Source organism: Plodia interpunctella, chromosome 2, assembly GCF_027563975.2.
Source record: "Plodia interpunctella isolate USDA-ARS_2022_Savannah chromosome 2, ilPloInte3.2, whole genome shotgun sequence".
NCBI lineage: Eukaryota > Metazoa > Arthropoda > Insecta > Lepidoptera > Pyralidae > Plodia > Plodia interpunctella.
The window spans coordinates 4,288,413-4,313,640 of NC_071295.1; the positions used below are offsets into that span (position 1 = coordinate 4,288,413).

The 25,228-nt window shown below is 34.0% G+C and overlaps 1 protein-coding gene and 1 long non-coding RNA gene across 7 annotated transcripts in view; one reads left to right on the plus strand and one right to left on the minus strand.

Annotated features, from left to right (window-relative positions):
* Positions 1–1,910: 1,910 nt before the first annotated feature.
* On the plus strand, positions 1,911–3,797 carry LOC128678764 (uncharacterized). Its single transcript, XR_008405681.1, has 3 exons — positions 1,911–1,987; positions 2,797–3,099; positions 3,640–3,797. It is a non-coding gene; the product is annotated as an uncharacterized LOC128678764 (long non-coding RNA).
* Positions 3,798–16,462: 12,665 nt separating this feature from the next.
* LOC128678235 (uncharacterized) overlaps positions 16,463–25,228 on the minus strand; it is a 46,496-nt gene continuing 37,730 nt past the window's right edge. For all 6 annotated transcript variants that reach the window (XM_053759690.1, XM_053759681.1, XM_053759656.1 and 3 more), the window contains 5 exons: positions 24,424–24,609; positions 20,936–21,095; positions 20,015–20,139; positions 19,152–19,321; positions 16,463–18,110 (listed from right to left, as the gene is read on the minus strand). In XM_053759690.1, coding sequence (XP_053615665.1) covers positions 17,909–18,110; positions 19,152–19,321; positions 20,015–20,139; positions 20,936–21,095; positions 24,424–24,609 — 843 coding nt within the window. In that variant the 3' untranslated portion in view covers positions 16,463–17,908. The remainder of the gene's footprint in view (positions 18,111–19,151; positions 19,322–20,014; positions 20,140–20,935; positions 21,096–24,423; positions 24,610–25,228) is intronic.

The window sequence follows — 25,228 nt, forward strand, 5'->3', positions numbered from 1 at the left end:
TAAAATGGAATTATTACTATATTTTTTAAAAGAAATTCCTATGATGGTAGTCCCGGTGCGCAGTTAGTGTTTTATTGGATAGTTTAGTACGCGAAAATGGTAAATTGGTTTGTTTGTAGTCAAATCTGATTACAGGTGAGTACTCACATGATCACTCGATGCCCGATGCACCTAATCAAAATTCGTCGTATATTTGAGCTGCCCTGTAACGCTGAACGGCGCAATGACGGTGATCATTACATATGCATTGATGGAATTTGAAATGAATAATATAGTCGTTAATTTGACTAGGCACAGATGTCCGGCTTTGTGCAATGATTTGCAATTTGAAATAGCACTACACAATCGTCGACATTTTCAATAATTTTCATGTTTACAATGTTGATATATTTGTTAATTATTCCATACTTGAAACGAGTAATTCTTGCAATTAGTTTCGCTGAGTTATGGCCTTTTTGCCTTGCTGCAGCACACCAATTTGTTTTATTTTATGTTTTTTTTTATTTATTATAAGACTAGTCTATTATTTCTTTGGTGTCTGTGGCAAATCAAATAAACGAGTCATCTATCTATCTAGTATCACTATAACGACTCTGATTGGTTTTATTTACAATTTTGATCGTCCGAGCGAAACTCGGTCACTTGGCTTGTTTTAGACGATATAAAACTTTGTAATTACACATTATATTTCTAATTTAAAAATATATAATAACGAAATTATACGCTTGGTTCGCATATATATTCGTTGTAATATATTCTTCGAATTAATTTATATTGTACAATTTCTTTTTAGAAGTAAACTTAGTAGGTTGAACCGTAGAAAATGATAAGCATAATTCCTTGTGTACCATTTTATTGTTCCGGTGTTTATTTTAAATAAATTATAAAAGATAAATATGAAATGTTATACATGTATCCAACTTCAGTTGTAGTTAATAGATATTTTGTCTCCATTTTATAAGTTTGATTCCCGCGAAGCGAGCGCGGCGCTGGCCACAAATTGCGAACTCATTGTTTGCGGCAAACAAACATTCGCCCTCGTTTCCTTCCGCCCACAAAGGAACTCCATTTGTGAAAGCAAATCATTCTTATTGTTTTTATTTTAAGTCACTTACATTATACCAAAACAGTCCGACAACGAGGAACGAAAGGTCCCCACTTCAAAGGTCCATTTAACAGAGTTGCGCTGAAAAGGACTGAAACGTTATTTCATTTTTTTAAAAACAAATCGTTTCGTTATTTTTACGAACATCAAAGGTGGGTATTTAATGGAATGAAATCATATAAAGACATCAATGTAGTGTCAAAAAATTCGTTTGTCGATATTCACTTATTTTATTTATTTATTCATTGGCAACAAAAAACTACAAAGTCATAAACATTATAAACGCACAGGAATTAAGTATATTATAATTTCTTTTTCAGATTTCTAAAAAGTAATCAATTTGTTAGCTTCACAATTCTTCGTAAATTCTTGTACCAAATGACGTCGTTGTAAAATAGAATACTCAAGATGTGACCTAAATAAAGGTAAGGACAAAAGCTAAAATATTTTCATGCGGGCGCTTCACTGGCCTTCCACACCGACGTCGTCAGGTTGAATAAGTAAGATCATTTCGCTTTGAACTCACAATCACTTTGACGTTTTGGTGTTTTCTTAAGTCTACCAAGAAAATGGACTTCAGACGAGATTTTATTCACGATATTTAGTGAAATACTTTGAATGAACATTTTGTGGGGAGGGCCTAGTTGGTTTGATGTAACGATCTATGTATGTCCACATTTACATACCTATGCATGAACATGATTTTTGTCACACGTGGAATGCATTAAGATCTCTCTGACAACAATAAAAGCTTGTGTCATGTATGTCATTAATTCATCAATTGTCATGTATGTAAAAAAACATTTTTTATTATACCGATATAATGCAGTTGTTTTTACGAAAATGGAAAATGCATAGTCGTGAGATAGAAAATTGGGATAGGTATAGATTTGTAGACATTGTACTGGCAGTAATTGGGTTTAGCAACAGGCTGCGATGGGTTTTACGAAGCTTTGAATGTAGTAGAGATATATCTTCATAAATGCAATAAGCGGGCGCTTCTGCGGCTGATTGGGGCTTCTAATCGAAATTTCCCCAATTTACATTCGTGTTTCGTTTTTTCGTTTTTTTAATACATTTCATTCACTTGTTTAATGTAGTTTTAAATTCTGCGGTTGCAGCTTCGATAAGTCAGTTCGAGAAGTGATTCAGATAATGTAATAAGTTTAAAACTGTGTTTAAAATGTCCGAGTAATAGTTTAATAATAGTTAATAGTTTCCGAGTAAAAAAATAAAAGTATGTAACCATTTAAAAGTGGCAAAATAAACGACATAAATAAAATTGTGTTGACACACTGGCACCATCTCACCTCCGGACTACCAAGTCGAAGGCCGGTGCTGCCGCAATTACAGCCCCTGTTGTTTTTAATGATGTTAGGGAGCCTCAAAAGGCGAATATTAGTAAATAGAAAAGTGATAGTCCAAAAATAGTTGCCACTTTGAGTGGGTTGCCGTCAACTTTGACGTTAACTTTAACCTGCGCAGATAAACGCGAAGTATGCCATTTTGTCAAAATGTCGGCGGTGCGTAGGTTAAAGGCAGCCTCAAAGTTTACTGGTGTAACTCATCCTTATTGCATTTTTATTAACATAGCAATAAAATCTACCCAATAGTTTGGAAATAGTTATTGTTATGAGGTTCAGCTCAGGCTTAATTGATGATTATTATATTCGGGATTCAATTATTTCCAGTTTCCTGCAATCCACCGGTCCTAAAATTTAATAAATAAATTGATGGTACACTTCGTGATTTCCTTAGTTCAATTGAAATTTAATTATTTATCTTGAAAATCAATATAAACAAATTGAATTTCGCAGAAGACGAGGGTCTTAATAATTGTTTACTTATGTAAATTGTTGGCAAAATACTCAATAAGCTGTGTTTAATACGTAGTAAGGCTTTATCAACCCGAGTCAGGCGAAGGTTGGCTTCTCCATGAGACCCTTCAGCTGTTACTTATTAAAATGACACTCAGGATTAACGGAAATTCTATTGTGAGTATTCCGAGGGTCTGTGATATTACTGTATTTATTTCTGTAATGAAGGGCCATCAAAAAAGGTCGCCAAATTCTGAAATTTAACTAATGTAACAATTTTTGTTTCCTTGTATCAATTTACCATCAAGTCATTTATTCAGAAATTAGTCCGTCACAGGCACTTTGTCACATCATATTCTAAATTAAATAATAATTGCCAAAGCTACAAACTACTATAAACTATTACTATTACATCAGTAAAATTACTGATGAAGTATGAATGAAGTAAATTATTGCATAGGTTAAATAACCATTGTAATAATTTACTTATACAGGTACCACGCAATAGCATTAATATCATTGACACGCACTATTAGGTAGGCGATACAACTAGATGTAGTTTAAATATTTTTAATATCAGTTTTGCTTGAAAATTATTACTTCCAGATAATAATCTGTTAATAATGTTCTCGTTCATATCGGAACGTGTGATATGCTACATACAAACATGCTACATACATATGTATTAAGTAATATACATTTTTTCTTATACCACAGATTTTTTGAGAAAAGTATTCTCTAATAAGAAGCACTCACCCGGACCGGCTCGTGTAATCATCCCCTGGGAAATCTAAGCCTTTGTTTTGTGATATGCATCGAATTAATTCCAAAGCAAGAAAAATCCCAACTGAATTGTATTTTTATATGAAAGAATTGCCAAGTTTAATATTGTAAGAGTAAAATAGAAATAATAAATACATTTGGATTTTCATTTTACCATTTTGCCTGCATGATTTTTTAATGTAACTATTGAAACTTCATGCAAATATTTCCATTTGTCTCTTAGCTGTGAAAAATTATACTTACATGAAACCTACGGCTATAGCCATCTAGTTCGAGCAGTACCTATACTGCGAGAAGATTATAAAATTTCACTTATTTTATGTCTCGTTAAACTCTTTTAATTTTTTTTAGTCATAAATGTATGTTAGTCATGAATACATATAATAAAACAGGAAAATGTTTATCTGTGCATGTAATGTATTTCCAAAAACGAAATAATTTAGGGCGTTTCCAAAAAAAATTGTTTAAGTCTAATTTTTGATGACGATGGATCATATATAATTGTTGTTAAATTCCGTCCAGCTGGTTTGGCATAACTAAGTATCAAACATCCTCCATTTTCATTTTTATAATTCACTGGAGTCGTAGAGACCCCGCGAACGAAGTCGCGGGCTTCAGCTAGTAATATATAAGTTCTAATTAAACCCTAATCAAACTCAGCATCACATAGTAAACGAAATGAAGTCTTATGGGACACTATAATAATTACCTACGAGCAAATTAATGATGGAGTGGTATATTTAGTTACATAATAATACCCGATAGATTCTTGGGCGTAGCAACTTTAATTAACGTAGCAACAAACGAGTTACCAAAACTAGTTAGTGGGTTGACTAACTATACTTAAAGTTATATGAAGTTATGATGAGCTGGAGATGTTATATTTCCCTAGGAGGGTCTTGGAACGTTTCCTACGGTATGTCGTAGGTCGAAAGAAATGGGGCTGATGTTTGGAAATGTAGGTTTATCTGTGGTGTTGTTGCTCCCTAACTAATGAATCTATCTTTGGTTATAGTTGTCGACAGAGACACAGTTTATTGAAGAGTATATAGAGATGTAGACAATAATTTCGATATTGCCACGGCTCTTTTCTTCTTGTCTGGAAAATTGTCTTCTAAAAATCTTAACTAAAGTTAACTTCAAAACCTGCGCAGAAAAACGCAGGATAAAATTATCGTAAAAGTTGACTGGTGCAACTCACTTTTTGCTCGCTTGATTGTCATTATAATGATTTAAATCTTGTTTTTTTTTTCAAATGTGACTTACCCTAGAGTATTTTAGCTGCGATTTAAAGTCATTGTACACGTTGTTTATTGAATAGAATTATGTTATGATGAAATTTTCCTAAGAACAACTAATGAAGTATTTATTTTGCCTGCTCGCTTTTCAGTAAATACTGTTCTGAATCGGTGTGCGCCACACACCGATTCAAACCACGTGTAACAAGCATTACCTGCGTAAAATCATGAAGTAATAATATGTACTCCATGCCGAAATTTCGATAATTATGAATTAGCACCGTTTTAATAATAGCAAATTATTTCTTTACACTTATTTTGTATTTATTTACAAAACATAGGTTTTTTTGGTATTATTAAGTTCAATGTTCCAAACCAACACCGATATAGGTACATAATACATATTTAAAGATTTATTATGTACTTTATACTTACCTCGAAACAAAGCCGTCTCCGGAACACTTACATCTTCAAAGTAGGTACAAAGTGGGGTACACTTCCCGACAATCTACGCATCTACATCACAGGTGCGCCATCGCCGTCGAGTTGTCGCGCGACATTAGACTAGAATTGTTGCTGAGTGTACCTGCACAATACACCTGAATGTTATTGTTAGTGCCACATAGGGTAACCAAGTCGGGATTCGAATGTTTTTCTATAGAACATGTCCCACTGTTTGGCACTAGGATTCGCATATTTTTAATATTTTACTTTTGATTCAGGTCGATTGATTTTTTTTCTAATTCACGAGATACACTTAAACAAGAAATGATCAATAGATACATGTATTTTAAATAAAAATGTGATTTAAAGAAATTAAATTATTCATTGCTAATGTCAATGTGTTGCTAGTGGATAATACATACTAGTGTCCTAGTATAGATTAATTGAGCTTATTATATTTTTTTCGTATATTGGATGTTCCAGGAAAATTGCTGGTATCAAGAATATTATTTACAATTCCCGGAAAGTGGCGGATGCCCCAGACACAGCTAATAAAAGATATAGACAAATTATTATCTGAAGCAGGAGCAGTGTGGTCAACCCAGCGCCGCTCCGTAGGTAAACTCTGAGAGCGACCGCGACAGTGAATTAAATATACGACTCGCTCCCGAATTTAATCAAGGTTTGCTTGGAACATCAAACACTGTGTTTGTTGTAATCATTATTCTCCAAGCTTACAGGGCATAGGCTCCTAATTAACTTGAGGATGTCATAATAAGAACGTTTGTAATTTTAAACGAATCTCTCAGATTGTCATACAAAATATATCGTAACATCATAACAAAATTAGGTTCGAAATTTGGAATAGCAAACTAATCGGATCAAAAGTTTTGAATTAGGAGTTTAGTAAAGACTAATGTTAGTTATTAACAAATTAATTACGTGTCATTAACCCATAGTATTGCTTAATTAAGTATTAAAATATATTCAATTCAATCAAGCATAACCACTATACGGATAAATCCTATATTCCATGGATAAATCAGATTTAATTAGTATGATTACGCACATGGAATTACCAACAAAATTGCTAATAGTAATATATGTATATCTTCTGTCAAAACTCATGCTCACATTTCAAAGAGTGGGATCGCAAATTTATTGATCTCCAAAAGTGCTTCGATGTTCTTTATACAGCGCAATATTCGAAGATAGTTCGAGTGTCTCGAAGTAAGGTGCTCTCGCTTTGTCTACAAAAATATAATGTCGTTGCTTCAATCCTATTTCAAAATTTGACACAATGTGACTATCATAATATATATATATATATATATATATATATATATATATATATATATATATATATAATCAAAAATGTTTTTAATCAGTAATAATTTCAAACAAATTCTTCTGTTTTCTTCAATCGAAGAGATTGTTTAGGCATTTCATGTAAAAGAAAAGGTTACTTATTTCGAACCGCGCACGAATTTGCGGGCACAGTTAGAACTAAAACTATTGAATCTAATCCTGGGCTATTGAATTAGAGTATTATTTTACATATAATTGAAATTGAAATTGTTAATTTGAATTGAAATTGTTAGTATTGACCGTGTATGCTCTGGGCAATAATGGATGGACATAGTTTTGGAACAAGGCGCCTTTATTGCTGCGTCCATGTCACCTCCGTCGATGGCTTCGTTCCGATAAAGTGATAGAAACGGGCGGCGCGTCGTTCGAATGTTTATGTGCAATCTTGTTGTATTACCATAGAAGGCTAAGCGAATATTGCTCAGATTTCGCCTGGAAAAGAGTCAAGCAAGACATTTGTTTATTTGTTTTTACTTATGAGTCGTTATGACTATGGTATCATCGCAAGAAATAACAATTCATGAATAGTGTTCGGTATCTCAAAAACGGAAGCCTTATAGAATTACTTCGTTGCCCATTTGTCCGTTAAGTCAATGCAATCAATAGATATGACTATTTATGTCACATATTTTGGGATTTCACAAAAGAATCACAACTTAGTTAACAACGTGCTGTAAGACAATGCTTCCAGCATTGTCTTACAGCACGTTGTTAACTTCAACTCATAATAATAATAAAAACAATAAAAACGTACAAAGATGTTACGGAAACCTGCACGAGTCACTGCACGAGTCACATTCTCACTCGATCTTTTTATAATTTTAATATAGAGATATGCTATGTTAAAAACTTTTTTTAAAGATATTTTTGATTTCTACTTCCAAAGTGTATTCTATAGAGTAAGATAATTATTAAATGAATAAAATAAATTAAAATTCTAATAATTCAGTTAAGAAGATTCAGGTCGTTAGCAAACTGCAGACAAGTCTTGATTTAACAAATCTAACTATAAATCCGCAGATTGGTCTTTATTCAGCAAAGGCTTTAATATCGCTTATGTCCGTAGCAGCCATATTGTACTGCCGACTGGATTCAATTCCATTTGGAATTCATCTCAGCTAACCTCCTCTACAATGAATTCATTTAACGTAAAACATTACACTGTTAAAATGCAAATTACCTTCTAATAATTGGAATAAAATTAAACCTAATGTTAATTAATAGAATTTTAGGCAATCTGTGTGAATCCTACATATTTACTTGAAGTTATTATGAATAATATAAAACAATAAAGAAGATTTAACTAGCAATAGCACAATTTTCATTTGATATTGTAAGTTTAAGGATATTCTTTTTACATTACCCCGGGCTTCGCGGCTTCACAGCCCGTATAGTAAATGGCACATGCAGAGATGAGAGAGATATTGTAAGTTAAAATGAAATAGGCTTAGGTTATAAGCTAAGTAAATAAATAACCAGCAGATCAATCTCTCATCGATTCCTCGGGGGCTCAAGAATCTACCAAAGCCTAACACCAACAAAGTGCGGTGAATAAAATATTCATGCCATAAGTTGATTGGAAAAGTTTGTAGTTACTAAATAAACATTTCAGGTTTATTTAAGCCAAGTTTGGTGTTAATATAGCCTTAGAGAAGGCACGCCGGGTCAGTCATAATTAAGTTTTGAATGCGGAGATGCGGTGCTGCGGTAAACAACTAGAATAAACTAGCCTCTACCGAGTTCCTCTGCTTGCTTACCTGACGTCTCTCAGTTAATGTAGAGCCCTTGACACAGTTAACACAATTTATGACACCACATTTTACAAATTGTTTGGATGTCTTTAATTTACATTTTAAGTGCACACAGAAATAAAAATGAAACTGAAATAAGTTTTTACAGGGTACTTATAAATATTATTCATTTTGATACCAAATGAAGTAGTTAGTTTTGAACAGTGTTGCTTTAGTTTTCTCACTCGACCTCACATCAACGATAGTTGTGCCAACAGCAGAAAAAGAGTATAAAGTTGCAGAGTTGCAAAACAAGACAGTTTGGAGTTTGCTCGGACTGTACCCCTATTTTCGTGAATTATACGTTCAGTGAACTAAGTGTGTGCCGCTTCGCCGCAACAAATTAAAACTTTTCTATTTAGAAGAAGTATGGCGAACCGAACACCATATGGGGATAGCGAAAGCAATAATATATTTCCTAGACAAAAATAAACGTTGTTTTTGTTTGTTGGAACTGTCGTACCTAGTGAAGTTTTCACATAATGCAATACGATTTCAAGAGAACTAGTTATCTGAAAAACGTATTTATTATCAAGTATTCATTAGGAACATTTTACGCATATTATTAACAAAATTCGAATACCTAACTTCTCTTTTAACTAAACTTGGGAAAACCTACTTTAGATAGAAGTACTTACGTACGTTGGACGTTACAAAATTCTACTAAATATAGTTCATATATATTGTTCTGTCGTATTAATCTTGTAAAGCATAATATAAAATGTATACGGGCCCAAACATCACCGCTTATCACTGAAAGAGCGCATTGCAAGTATGAATATGGCGGGCGATGCTACGTACGAAATCCAGTGAACACTGCATGAAAATTTAATGACCCGTGCAGAATTACCCAGTCCGTGTAACTGCTGCAAAAGCACTCGCCTTAAAAAAAGTTTAAATATGTAAGATTTTGGCTAAATTTCAGAAGCAATGATCTGAATTAATAATGCGTTGAAAAACTTTGAGCACCCCCAGAAGGTTTGTCGCATTATACTTACAGATAATAAGATAATTACAAATTGCTAACGTGAAGATTAAAGACAAACGAAAATCGAAGTAGCAGATGAAGTTATTAAAAAAGGTGTTGGACCCATTTGATATGCTTCAAAATTCTATCATTGATATGAAATGTACGAAGTATATATGTATAAACTATACCACATGTAAAAAATATACGGCAATCTGCATATGATAAAATTAAATGGTAAGTAAGTATATTAAATAGAACAATGAAGTATGGCCAAAATTCTAATTGTCAAGGTACAACTTATTCTGACGAGTGAGCATCGAGAAGGCAGGCTAAGTGAGATAAATTGCACTTTTAATTAATGTCGACGACTAACAGCTGACCGGCCACACCGGCCGCTGTGCAAAATGTTGATTATACAAAAGTGTTCTTCGTTTTGGATCATTTTAAGATTACACGTGCTTTTCATATTTCAATTTTTCATATATTTACAACCTACATATTTTAGAAATAATATCCAATACTATATAATTTTGTATCGTGGGTATATTGCATTTAAAAATTTGAAGATGAAGATTATTGTGTATCATATGATATTTTTTCGGGATGAAAGGTAATCTGTCCTTCTCCATACTTCAAAATACATGTATGAAAATTTCGAGAAGATTAGTTGAGTAGAAGTAAAGAAGAGCTAACAAACAAATAGAGAAACTTTCGCATTTATAAGTTGCGATGGAAATTGTAAAAACATTTTCTATGTTACGTAATAAATATTATGTTTTATAAGGCAGCGTAAACACTTTTGGATTGTCATTTATTTATGTCCGCACCCCACATTTTCGCGCGCCGGGAAAACTCCACCTCGGCCTTTTGGACGCTATTCCATGCAAATTGCGCGACGATATTGATCCCATGTGATAATTGGCAATTTGCCACTTGTTGTTATAAGTTAGAAAAGCAATTTTAGTATAAAAAAGTGTAGAGTAGTTAGTATTAAAAAAATATTTTATTACATTACTCCTATTTAAAACATTATATTATACTTTTAAAAATACGGATGTTGGCTACAAAATGTCTTTAAAAATATTTTTTTAAATATGGAAAATTTAAAGTATCCTAAATTCCATTAAAGTGAGAAGGCTTAAAATAACTAAGTACCTATATCAATAAAAATAACAAGTATTTCTCACACAATAACTGGAATCGGACAGGTGTCGCGTTGATAAATGGCCACTATATCGTTCGTTCGTGTACACGCTATACGCATTCTCTCAAATAACAACACAAATTGTATTTTTTAGAGTATTTTTTTTGTCTTTACGAATATATCTAATTTTGCAAACACAATGTGACCTAATTTAATATGACTTAGAGGTTAAACCTATGAGATAATTGTTATACTTCAGTTGATAGCCTTTCTTGTAAGTGCAGCTCGAATTCCACGGCATGCAAGTTGCAGTGAGTTGCAGTGCCTTGGAAGTTGGACTAGTGTCTTGTGTGGGACGCCACACGCGTGGATACTTCGTACGTGTGTTTTACCTATGTGTCTCGAAAAACTTTGGCGATGAGGGTTCATTGTTATTTAATTCTATGCCGGTAAACTTCCTAACGAAACTTCAATTAACTTTGACACTCGTTGAAGAAGGTACCAGCAAAGTTTATTCCTAAATACACAATCGACAACTTAAATTACTTTTACTCGAATTGATCTTCACTCCAGTTAATAAAGACTAATTAAATTCAAACTTGAATAGTGACTCTTATTCTTTCACTACCAGCTGTAGCTTGAATGTTTGACTATGATACTCACAACAATATTTAAAATTTATTCTATTTTCACACATCCGATAAGCAATATGCTAAACCAAAATAAATGTAAATAAATAAGCCTGTAACTTTCGTATAAAAAAATAATTTAAATTGTAATGCATTAATTTTTCTATGGGGACTCCTAAAATGGGAAATTGAATCGGTGTGAAATACGGTTAGTTTGCTTTCGTGCTGAGGCAATTTCGGCGTCCAATGGCGCGGAAGAGACTGCCCTTGGGCGCCCGCCACACACCTGCTCGGTGCCACACCGTATCAATTTTATATCAGATCGGAATACTGAAAAACTAAGTTTATCTGTTTTGTAGTAGAACCGACAGAAACCTCATTTGACCTTTCAGCGAAAACGTGTTTTATTAAAATTTAACAAGATTTTTCTTTTTCATTGACACTTTAGACTACACAAATAGGTTTCATGTTTATTCTTGGTCGACAGAGTTTAGAGATGTAGGTACAAAAGTACTTACCCATCATTAATCCATCAAAAATAAGACCCATTTTAAGGACTCGTTTTTAAAAACCCTCTTGGACACTTTCTAAATGAAGAGAATACGTTTAAGAAGCTTAAAACTGCGAAGGCGGATCGTAATTCTAACTCCAATTAACAAGCGTGGAACTTTTGCCTTGTCGAGGGTCAATTAGGAATGTCAGCGAGTACTATGGTAATTAGTTTAACTCATACTTATGTATGCTTATATATACCTGCTTCCTGATAATTATTTTAACAATTATGTGGATGCTTTGTTATTATAAGAAATATAAATACAGCGTGGCAAGGCCGCTTGTATTATAGGACCTTTTTAGCCGGGTACTATTTATAAGGGGCGGATGCCTAAAAAAATAATACTTTTACGAATCTTGTGCGGATACTTCAGATATTTAATATTTACGAAGAATGTGGCGGATATTTTCCTGTCTTTTAATTATAATTCAGATTTTTATTTCGTGTCAAATGCAATTCATGATTCCTATAATCAATTTATAATTTCTGTAACCAATAACGACACGCATTGACAATACCTCGAGTGGCAACGTAACGATCGCACTTTTAAAATTTTGAGTAGTTTCGATTGATAGCAGAGAATTAGCTAGTTTGATGTCACTTAAAAAATTTTGAGAAATCAGAAGTGATGATATACTTACTTGTAATATTGAGTAAGACAAAATAGGCACGTAGTTAAATAATTTATGCAGAGAAAGTTACAAGATACCCATTCAACATAAACGATCAAAGCTTGGCAACATACAAAGCATAACCATAATGATATGAAGATAGAATAATATCGGAAATTTCCATAAATAATAAACAATTTTCCTCAATAACCACGATCTCTGTCTGATCGGAGTCTCTTTTCTGCTCCAAATGGCGACAAAATAAGAAAAAAGTCTTGGATTTTCATTTCATTCATGTGTAACACTTACACCTCCCTCGGTTTGTAAATAATAATCTTACTGATAACGTACAAATATTTTATGATTTATTTCCTATATAATAAATAACAATTCAGTACCTGTACCATAGATAATTTGTAGGTAAATATACGAAGCTATGTTATTTTCTGTATTATCACCACCATATAAATTTGCTTATATTCTTTAATAAATTACTTATATTATTAGTATTATACCTACTTCAAAAGAATTTATAAAATACTTTAATAACTAGTCTTACAAATAATGTAAAAATTCAACCGGTAGATTAAGTATGATGTTATTCGCTTTGATATCACAAAATAGCTTATCTTATGAAAAGCACTTTGGAAAACATCAATGCTGTCTCACTTGAATAGACTTCGAATACGTAACATCTAAATAGCGGACGGATTTGGCGCTATATCATTGGCCTAAAAATTGTATTGGCTGAAATTGCGGACTTGTTTGGCACGATCTGATTGACCGTTATATTTTTATATCCCTTTGCATGGGCCAATATTGTGTGAAATATTTTCACGCTATGTTAGTTAACCTTTAGATTTTTGTACAACATACAGAGTAAAAAACTTCTCTAATTGTATATTTTTAGTATTTTTATTAAGTACTTTGGATATTATTAACGAGATTGGTTTAGTCACTAAAACAATCAGCTTGTGGGTACAATAGGATTCTCCTTCATAACAGACACTAATCTCAAGAAGCCGTTACTACTACAAAATGCTCTTGAATTTTTCAAGCTGTTTTTATTTGAATTAATCTTCATTCCTACAATTATTTAGTTCTAGTAATATTAGACTATTTTACTTTAAAAACCATTAAATGTATTTTCTATTAGTGGTTTTTGAAGTTAATTTGTTGTTTTAAGGTAGTTTTACATATGCGATATCTTGACATGCAGCGTGCAAACTTTGTTTTAGTCCAGAGCTTTGAATATTTTTAACATTATTTACCCACATTACGTGTATCATTTTAATATGTATGAAGCATGAGTTATTGTTAAATATTATAACACTCTTGTTTTAAAAGTATATTTCGTTATTTGAAACCAAATGCTTAGATGCAGAACAGGTAAAGAAAGACGAAAAAAAGTACATACCTACTTCTTAAATTTTCCTTAAAACGCGGCATTATTGAAGAGAAGTTTGTTGGAGGAGATGGGTGTTGTCGCACACCTACGTATACCGCAGTGTGGCCCATGCATAAAACATCAGCCCTTCATTCGAGGGCCGCAACTCGCTTGCATACCGCGGACTCCAACCCAACGCCATTGAACAAAACACGGAGTGAACAAAAGTTTCTATAAAAATTTCCGGTCCGTATATAAATACGTGCACTATTATTTTTAATCACTTCAGTAGATTTTGCACCAAGGAACATATCAAAAACTTTCGTATTAAATAATAAAATAAATAAAATCAATTTATTGCAGGTAACAGAGAATGATAATTAGTAACTATGATTATGACCTGATAACTAGTTAATCAAGTTTTTCTATTAGTTATACGGGATCATATATTTATCTCTTCCTTATTACAAGGAATATTACCAACATCATTCGACTAGTCTTCAATTTGCTTCGATTTGTTCTTCTGTATTCTATATATTTTATATGCTCTCGCTACCAAAAAGGTTCCTCGTTTTGTACCATTCAAAGTTATAACACGAACATAGCTTCCCTTTATAGCCAAATGACAGTGTTGTGCCGAATTAATCCCCTGAAAAAATACAGAATGTGTGTGAAATTCCGTCACTTTATTGGCTAGTACATAATTTAATCATACTCACCGAAAATATGAGTCAATGTCTCAGCATAAAATGAATTTCCATATATTTCCACATTTATGTTTGTTTCTATATTCCATATATTTATACATTATTATTATTTATTTCGGATAATTAAATATAATTTATTCAGCTATTCTGTTTGTCTGCTATTTACGTTCAAAAAAAGCTCTACTTATTACGCAAAATATAACAATCTTTGCACAACATTTTCATTACTTGATATGAGAAAGATGGGGTATGATTAGAACTACCTATACTCTAATCACTTACCTACTTCCTTCACCACACTTACCTTCCTTGTTACCAAAACCTACCTTGTGATTGGCCATGCCCGCATGTAGTTTAAATTGCGTTTCCTTTGAGTGCGGCACAAAGAAGTTGGCGAGTAGAAGCGAACTCTCGACGAACTTGGTGACAGCCTTTTTCTGAGAACAACTTTCCGAGAGCGCACTGGCGGCGAATCAAAAGCGTCAAGTTAGTTCCTAATTTCGATGCTTGCTTTCGTGTTTAAGTTGTACATAGTAGTAGTTAAGTACTTGTTCTTTTATTTATGTTACTTTAATATTAATAGCTGCTTTGTGTCTCACTGCTGTGCTGGGCAATTAGAGAGGAATGAAAGTGTTTTTTTCTTCTCACATTACCCAGCAGTGGGACACAAAACATGATACATTTTTTTTAAAACTATTTTACTGTATTTTTTTTATAATTACTTTCTTTTCTACTACGGAAATGCTACATCACCTACGGAATTGCATAGAAAAAGGAAAAAACCCCTTAATACGTAACGGTCATGTCATAATTAGTATTAAATATATTATCAAATCTATGTTTTCCTCATTTTTCCACGTCGTTAATAACATTTAAAAGGATCAAAAATTTTTTTCCGCTCACAGTAATCCTGACACATAAAAACCTAAAAGTTTAACTTTTAAATATTTATGTAAAAATCAAAGGGGTTTCCCCCTTTGATTTTAAAACGTAACTATAAAACGAAACATGAGTTTAGTTTCACGCAGTAAATGTCGGTAATGGCCGTTTTCTAGCAAAGGGGAAAATAAAAGCACTCGCTTGGGAACCTATCGGGAAAGAAGTTCCGCCTTAGAAACCTCGAAGGCAGGGCGGAGTTTGAAGAAAGGCACCGGCGTTTCAAATATAAAGTTCAAACTGCGCTGATAGAGATCTCAGCTATTTGCTCATTGATTTTATTAACTTTGGCGGTTTGTTAGGGCCACTAACGAATCGCTCCGAAGCGAAAACTTTTTTATTGGAAATAGAACCAAGCGAATATGTTAGGAATTCGGAGCACGCGCATATAGATAGTAAAAATTCATATTTCATATTGTATAACTATGAACGACATAATGTACAACGCAACATATTGTTTTTCTTTTGCATTGTATTTATTTTCATTATAATTGTAATCTTACTCAATGGTCAATCTATTGGTAGGAAAAACAGTGTACTTACGCGAAAAAAAACTGTAACTCTTGTGGTGGTCGTATAATGAATATAATTTTCGACACAAATATTTTAAATGACAATATTATGTAACCTGTACATAATTATCTAAATATTTAATATACCATAAAGAAATTTATAGGCCTTGCTTGCAGTGAAGGAAAACATCCACAGACATATTAACCTCAAAAAGTCTATAAAAACATCACATCGTAAGGAAACCTGCATATTCTTATGAGTAGGAGTCTTGCATACCTTTGAGTTAAAAAAAAAGTTGTAATTTTTCACTGATGAATTTGGTATCCAATGTGGTTCTATGGCAATGTGTTAATCGTACTATATTCTGTATGGACTTTTATAATCAATGGCAATATAATTTATCAATGTGATAAGATCTATCATGGGATTTGCTATTTCAAAGCAGGATTTAAAATAACAGAATTGCATTTTAGTTTATTTAGTTTATCTATTTCGGTGTAACAAACATTATTATTTCATGGAATCTCTACCTATAGTTTCGATACATACCTAGCCATAGTGTAAGTTATCTATTTACATCTACACATACAATACATCTTAAGTGCTAGTGTTAATTAAGTATTATTGACATTTAATGAAACTGCAATAGAATAGAAACAATTAAAATAAATCATTAAATGAGTAACCAAATATGTCGTATTTTGTAATTCTAACATAAAAAGGAATATAAAAATATTGGAAATGGGAAGTAGCTAATATTTTATGTTATGTCCCAAATCTAGTTCTAATTTGTTATTTGATCAGAAATATCTGAAACACATATGAAATGAAAAATTATAAAAATTATTCTGTTACCTGCAGCATGCAAAGCAGGTAACATCATCAGAATCATTTTGCATTTGCACGCTGATCATAAGTAGGTAATATCATGTTTACTTAAATGACACCAAATGTGCGGTGAGATCTTCGGTTGCGAAGTATCTATATAAATGCAATTATTAACAAGTACATTCAAAAATTATAGGAAGTTAAACCCCCAAATTAGTTATAACAAATGTTTTAATACATAACATTTAAAAGTAATTTATTTATACATATGTTATTATGCAATCGTACCGCATTTTATGCCTATTTCGTTCAGGATATTAACATAGTTTTCCAATTCCTACTGAAATGTATATTTAAATAATGCAATCTCTACATTATTGTGTAATATAAACATTATATAAGCCAATTAAGTATTTAAGTCATTTTATAATAAAGACGACGAAATTAAATGATTATGAAAAATAACATGAGCAAAATAGTCTCCGATCTATTTTTCTTTTGTTTTATACAATTTTTTATAAAATATAGCAGCTTCAAAATATGTATTTTAAATTGTGTTTAAAAAAACCTTTTCTATTTCTTGTGAATAGAATATTGTTTCGAGTTATTTCACAGTAATTGACACTAAAATAGATAAGTAGTTATATATTTCATTTTAAGAATACACCATGCTTTACTATGACACAGCAAATACTATTTCTAGGCTGTTCAGTCTGTCCCAGTGTTCTTTCTAATTCACAATGTGTATATGTAGTTCGTGACGTAAAAAAGTTATTATTACTAAGTAAATCTATTGGTACCTAAGGGGAAATATTTCGCTGTCAACCCGAGTTAAGATATTTTTCGTTACATGTCCCGATTTTTTTAAAGTATTGGAATATTATAGAGTAACTCAGCATACACTATGCAGTTACTATTTACAGATATCATCGTGATGTGACACTCAACACATTGTTGTACAAACACACACTGAATTTAACACTAGTAATTTGGCTTTAATGTCCCTGACAAAATTCGACAATTCCATAAATTCTAACTTTATTTTTTCTAAAGCGTTGATTGTAGTCTTCTGTTCTATTTTAAAACTAGATTGTTTTTAATGTTTCTGTGAGCAATATAAGCACTAGATACGTGAGCATGATATTGGCAAGGGTTGTGTGCGGAATGGCTGCTGCAGCCGAGGCTGCCGGCGCCGGCGTCGGAGGCCCGAGGCGGTTGTTGGCGCGCACCACTTGTGATCGCCATCGGATTGTGTAAAATGGCTGCTGGCGGGACAATGCTACTAACCTATGAACACACACAAAAACTAGAGTAAGATCATTTAATTATAGAGAACTAGGGACCCTTCCCTGCTTCGCCCGGGCAAAACCATTATAAATTATACATCTAAACCTTCCTCAGGAATCACTCTATCTATGAAAAAAATCCGCATCAAAATCGGTTGCGTAGTTTTAAAGATCTAAGCAAACATAGGGACAGACAGGCGTGTAGCGATTTTCTTTTATACTATATAGTGACTCTGCATAAAATATAATATTACGACGTGATAATAAGTAAGACAACGCCTATTTTCAATTTATTTTAATATTGTACGTCTCAGTCGTAAAACATGTATTCTATCAGCTCAATGTAGTTCTTCGCGATGTTCCTTTTATGACTTATTTATGTATGCGAATAGAAACCAGCGCCGTCTTTAACAAATCTGAAGTACAAAGTACAAAGCACTGAATTCACAAAAGCTTCGTCTAAAGAATGTTTCAGTTACGAACTCCCGATTTATCGACAAAGGTATGTTTTCACACATCGTTATTCAGGATTTACGAGTGGAAATGTCATTTCGGAAACATACCACGTACCCTCTTACGGCTTCCTCTAATATGCACAAAGAAAAAAGATCTTTGAAGCGAGAAAGTATCTACTTGAATAAAAGCATGTGCTTTTATGTATTTGGCACGTCGGTGTGGAGCTGTAGGGCCAGGGGCCATTCATAAATAATTTACCAAATGGATATCTGAAGTTCACCTTTCCGAAAAAGTAAGGACTGGTTCAAGACATTCTTTGACTCATATTCTGTTAGAATTTGTCGCAAACATTCATTGTTTTATTTTCCTTTCAATATATGTTAACTAATGACTTTCGTGCTTTTTCCTATAAAATCTAATTATTGGGGATTTTATCTGATTATTTATTGTTTTTCTTACTAAGTACATATTCATTGAACACGTTCAACGAACACTGTCTTCCAAATGCTTGGGATGCCTAAGTGATTCCTAGAAACATACACATTATGTGGGATAAATGTCATTATAGTGAGTAGCGTATACTTACCTAATAACAACAGTGTTGAGCCGGTAGGGCAGCGTGTAAGTATGATTCTTATGCCTTGCGCAGAAGGTGTACAATAGCTCGCCGGCCGCCGCGGCCAGCCCGGCGTCGCTATGCGCCCCTGATCCGGACCACTCATGGAGTGTGATATTCCATGAACTACACGACTTATCCTAAGAGCATCAAGACATTAAGTTAGTTGTAAGGCATGATTGTTTTCAAGTAACAAGTACTCAAGTGTTCAAGTCCCGAGAAATCGTTCTTTTCAAACGTTTTTTGACTTCACAATAAAACGGTCATAACTCTGGTGGTATGGTGGGTCATATAAAATAGCGTTTTACGGAATATCGTTTTCGAAATTAAATTCAAGTGCTAAATTATTTATTGGATTATTATTTGTATGGTGTTTAAAATAGTTTCCATAACAAAATATTGTTACTGTTACTACCTAACAATAATAAAAACATAACTACTGAATCACATTTGAGAACTGAATAAGTAGAAAACGAATACAGCACGCGGATCATAGAAGCGCTGACGTGAGGAGCAGCCACAACAACCTGCCTCTTTAGCATACATCGCACGATCTCTATATGTTTATATTATTTATTTTTGTAACACAATTGCTAAATAAACGTATTCTATTTGAGATCAAACTTTCTTTCCAACAAATTCTTAGTACAAGAAACATCATTGTCTTGAAACAAGCAAAATACCTTCGTATTAAATTAAATAACTTCGAATATTAATTGGGACTTAACTGGTTGCAAGAACTGTCACGAAAGTTAAAAAGTACCTGATTACTACGACATTAATAACTACTGTTATAGGAGAACGAATTAGTTAGCAAATAATGTTCGATTTACCTGTTCCGAGGTAATATCAATCAAAAGCTGCCTCTCAACGTTCGAATCTAAGACCCAAGTGCATTGCTGATAGAAGAACTCATTCAGGCTGCCTGTCACTGTCACGTTTCTCGACGATATTTCACCTGTTTGAGAAATGGCCGAGAAAATAAGTTAGAACTCTAAAGAAACATCTACGTGAGCAATAATGGGATGAAAAGACACGAGTTGCCGCAATAGAACGCTGTAATTGGAACTTTACGATCTTGTGCAAGGTTTTTTAGATTCAGTGCTACTGGAGGCATTGAAACTGGGTCGAGGCACGTAATTTTGTCGGATCGCCCACGCCGCCGCCGAGAACAATATCCGACGCGTTTTTCCAAACGCCGGAGACGCGACGCGAATGTCAAATTGAACTGTTTGTTTTTCGCTTTATGCGATTGGGGCTCAGTCAATGTATATTGCCTCTTCCTTGAGACATCTTTATCTAATTGTCGGTGGTTTTGTTTTGTGTCGCTGTGATTTATGGAATGATATCTGCAATTAATTTCAAATAATATGACGGAAATGTGTCTACAGGGAACCGTAATAAAATGGATTGCAAGTGGAAATTCGTCTCTATGTCTCTCATCCTATGAATGGTTTGAATTATAATTAAAAATAAAAAATACTTCTGAATATGGTTGTATGAATGAGTAATTAAAACTATTAATATAATTATTAAATTAGTGGTTCAATATATTGCAAACGTAGCTAGCACTCGATCGCGTGATTTCCCTACGAGCTTATATAAAAAGCCTTTGATTTGAATTCATGCGCGGCGTTGCCTGACTATTAAGTTGGCAGTGCGACACTTTATCTTAATGGAGACAAATGGGGCTCCACCTGGATCGATTGGGCACGACCTAGAAACAGAAATATTTTAAATTCAGTACTATTTACCAGAATGGGTGGTGTAAGTGCGCTGACCGCACATGGAGTCGTCGTTGAAGCTGTAGGCGGCTGCGTAGTCGAACCCTCTACTTGCGTACGTGTAGTGAGCTACTGAATACTCCAACCGCACGCTGGTCCAACTTCTTACGACCACTGGGAGCCATGGCGCCTACGAATTACACTTTCATCATTGCTTCAATTTCATAATCATTACATATTTTTTTGTAATTTGTATCCAAACAAGATAAATCGTGTTTGTTACTAATATAGAATTTAAGTTTTTGTATGACTAACAGTACAGACTATGTCTGAAATAAACGCATTTTATTTTATTTTTATTTTAAATCCCAGTTCAAACTATTAGTCATACTTATTAGAAGGAATGTTTATTTAACTTTAAAATATGCAAGGTGTAGCTCAATACTATTTTCCTAATACAAGAAATATTCATAAATAATTTCAAAATTATATATTTGCCAAAAACGGACAGCTTAGTAGGTATTTTGTTCAAACTACAATGTATTTAAAATGTTTAAAAGACTTCTTAAAATACAACAAATTAACATTAAAAATAAAATACTTTCAATTATTCAATCACAGTGTTTTGATTAAGATATTACGAAATCTTATCTGATATTTCGACCGTTTAAAAATATCTCTGTAGACTGTTCAGTAAATTTGAATTCCGTAATGTCGGAAATAAATTCAGTTCATAATTAAATTTCAGAAACGGTTGATGAAAAAATTTAATCCACTTTCAGTTTCTTGGCACCTCTTTCCCTTGGAGATATTCTTTGAGGAAGGACGGTTAATGCCTTCATAATCTCGCTGAGAGTAAATTACTAATGAATATTATAAAATAACTAAATGGAATCCTTAATGGGATTTGTTTTCTAATTTTAAATTAATTTCCGTTGTTCATGTTGCTTTTTGATTTAAGAAATCTATATAACAATAATAACTTTCAGTAAATGGATATAAAATGAGACACGAAGAAATGAAAACCTAATTATCTTAATATACCTAACTTTTGTTTACGAATACGAGCGTTTTCTCACAAATTACGTTGGCTTTCTGATAAGATGAGTAATTCCATTTTAAGTTTTACAAGTGATTATTACAGACTATATTATTTTTATTTTGAAATAATCCAAAAGAACGTACAATGTAGTTTTTGTATAAAAAAAACAAAAGGCACAGCCGCGGGCTAGTGCGTGTAATATAATGTTTGTAGGTAATATGAGTTTTATGAGTTGCAGAGTCAGCGTAACGAAGGCGAATGTCCGCCGTTCATACGTGCGCGGCGTATCGACAAATTTGCTCTGCAACTGCGTACGCAGCACGCATACGTAGTCACCAGCTAAGTAATTGAATTTTCAGGGGTGGGCCTCGAGCTGTCGCCCCGGGCCGGCCACTAATAACTGCGAGGACGGATGACATGCCCCCAGTTAGCCAATGTTTTATGAGCGGCGACGCTCCGCCACCGACACCCTTCACAGATATTACCCAAAGTTCAATTTGCATCTGTGTCTAATAATAATTCTGCCCCGACGCCAACTCATGATAGGAGTAAAAGCACTGTTAATAATTAAATTACGTGCTCGCAATAAAAGCTAGAGAATATTGAACGAAATGTTCTCACGGTCGGGGAGTGTACTCTGCCGATTTCCGGCCCACGCGGTTAATTATGTAAATTAAACAGATTTCTTCACTTATCTTATTTAATATTTACATATGGGCGGACGACGGACGTGCGTGTGGATCGTGTAAGAAATACTACAAGGTATATATTGATTGGTGCGTTCATTACATGTTTCTAAATTATTATTATTTTTTAATCAATAAGTACAAGATAGAAATGTTCGAATTTTAGTGTAGCTATTCATGAAATGCCTTGTTTTTCTTGCTTTCCACATATGAGTCTATTTGAAATTAAGAATTTTTACTCAGAAACGTGAAAAATGAGGAGTCGGAGTATCGGAGATTTACCTATTTTGCGAAGTTTGTATGAATGGACTTCAGACCAAGCTACAACAAGTCAGCATTAATTTAATTGCTATTCGATTACTGAGAGAGGCTTACAAGTTTGCGATAACGAAAATTGTTTTACCAAAGTAAACGTTCAAATTAAATAGTTAAATAAAGCATCCAACAGATGAAGTTTAGCTTTAGTTGGTCTGTGGAAATGATGATAATAAAATTAATGCCGTTAGATGAAAGTGCTGAAAGCGGTTGTAAATAATTTAGGGTGTATTTGCTTTTAGAAGTCCCTATACGGTTGGCTGGTCGTTCTACGGTTTATTGCTGTTACATACTTAATAGTAACCCTCTTAGTTAATTATGCGCACAACCCAAAGCGCAGGCCACGAAAGGGTTAGCTCGTCCCAAATTAGCACGCATGTTCATTTATTTGCTGGTATTTTTGTAAGGAAGCTTTAGCTTGTGTTACTTTGAACTAAATGATAAATTAAAAGTTTAGGTAGTTATTCCATTGGTCACTAGTTGTACTGCTCAGAGTAACTATTAGCGCGTTACCCAATATATCGATTGTTTTCTTATTTTGATCCGATTCACCCACTGATCCGATTCGCCTATATCGCCCTATAAATTGCAATGCGATACACATTTACAAAAATAGAGTTACAATAGCAACATTCCTGCGGGCGACATAGGTACTAGTACAATCCACAGATAGGCGTGTCATTGAGGGAGCTCCCTCGGGCACTTTCTATGTAAATAGAATGGAAGCTCGATGCTCCATAAGACAACTATTAGTAAACACGATCATGCCCAATCTGACATGGTCTCACGTATGTCAAAAAACCGGTCAAGAGAGTTAGATTCGCGCAACGAGGGACAACATTTTGAAGATACTAACAACAACTAACGTCAACCCAACTTCGGGAATGCTATGCTAATTAGTCCTTAAGTCGTCCCGTAAAGCCATCACCATTTTGTACGAAACTAATTACAAATAAAAATATGTTTTTTTCCCTAATAATAATAATGTTAGGTATAAATTTCAACTTAATACCTTTACGCGTTCTTGAGAAAAAGGTCTTGATAACAGATGGACAGACAGACAGACAGATGGACAATGAAGCGATCCTATAAGTTTTTACTTTTAGAGGTACGGAACCCTAAGCCTATGGGAAATCCCACGTTTGAATTGAGCTTGTGCTGATTTAATACGCTTTCGTCTGGGAAATTTGCTATCAAAGATAGTTATTTCAAAATAAACCCCTAATACATAGTAACATTTCGGTACGGTTCATAAAATCTCCTATTATGGAGGTAGCTCGTGTGATCCAAAGAAAATTTTATGACATTTAGTTTGTAGGTACATTATATCATTTTAGGTAGGAGCTGTGACTCACCGGTCATATTCGTAGAGAAAAATCCGCGCGTAGTCATATTATATACGTCCACATTTGATATTTTCGTGAAACGTTCCGCATCGCTCCGTCGAGCTCAGCACTACAAGCGTTATTCCTCACCTGGAAGTCCCCGCACAAGCAGGAGAGATGCGTGCCGTCGCCCGCCACCAACGCGATGTGGTCGTGGTAGTGCAGCGGGGTGTTGGCGCGGCACTCGCAGCCGGCGTCGCCGCATGCGGTGCGACAACCGGCAGCCCCCACTGTACCAGTTGGCTCAGCGCTCCACATGCGATCCAAGCGTTGTATCTAACAAAACAACAACGCTTTCAGTTTCTCCTCATGTGTTCAAGAATAGGTTCTTAATTTTTACTTAGCCAGTGGTTTGACAACTAGGGATGCCGACACGACCGTGCGAAGTGGAAACGAATAATTAAGAAAGCGGCCTCTAGGCTCCGACGCTCAATGGCTGAGGAATAAATCGGGAAAACGCTCAAATGAGAGAACACTTAAGATATGATCTAAATGAAATTTCATAAACATACAAACTCTCAAAACATGTAAAATAACAAAGAATACTTGGGATTGTATTTCTATTTCCCCCAGATATTATAGTTCAACAAAAAACAACAACTAAAACGGCCAAAAACCAATATCCTCGTTTGTCATGAATACTGGAGCAGTGAACAGTGCACAGATTGCGTTCTATAAATATCTTTTGTATCGAGTCGCAGTGGCCGCGTTGTCGCTGACCGGAAAAACCATTGGCCGTCCCGTGGGAGGCGGGCCTTATTCGACCATTTCCGAGCCGCGCCACTTGGATCACTTATTAACGGGTAATAAAGTTAAACAACTTTGGGTTTTCTTGTTTATTTTAACTTCTGTCTAGGGATCTATAGTGATAAAGGGCACCATTTGTTTATAGCTT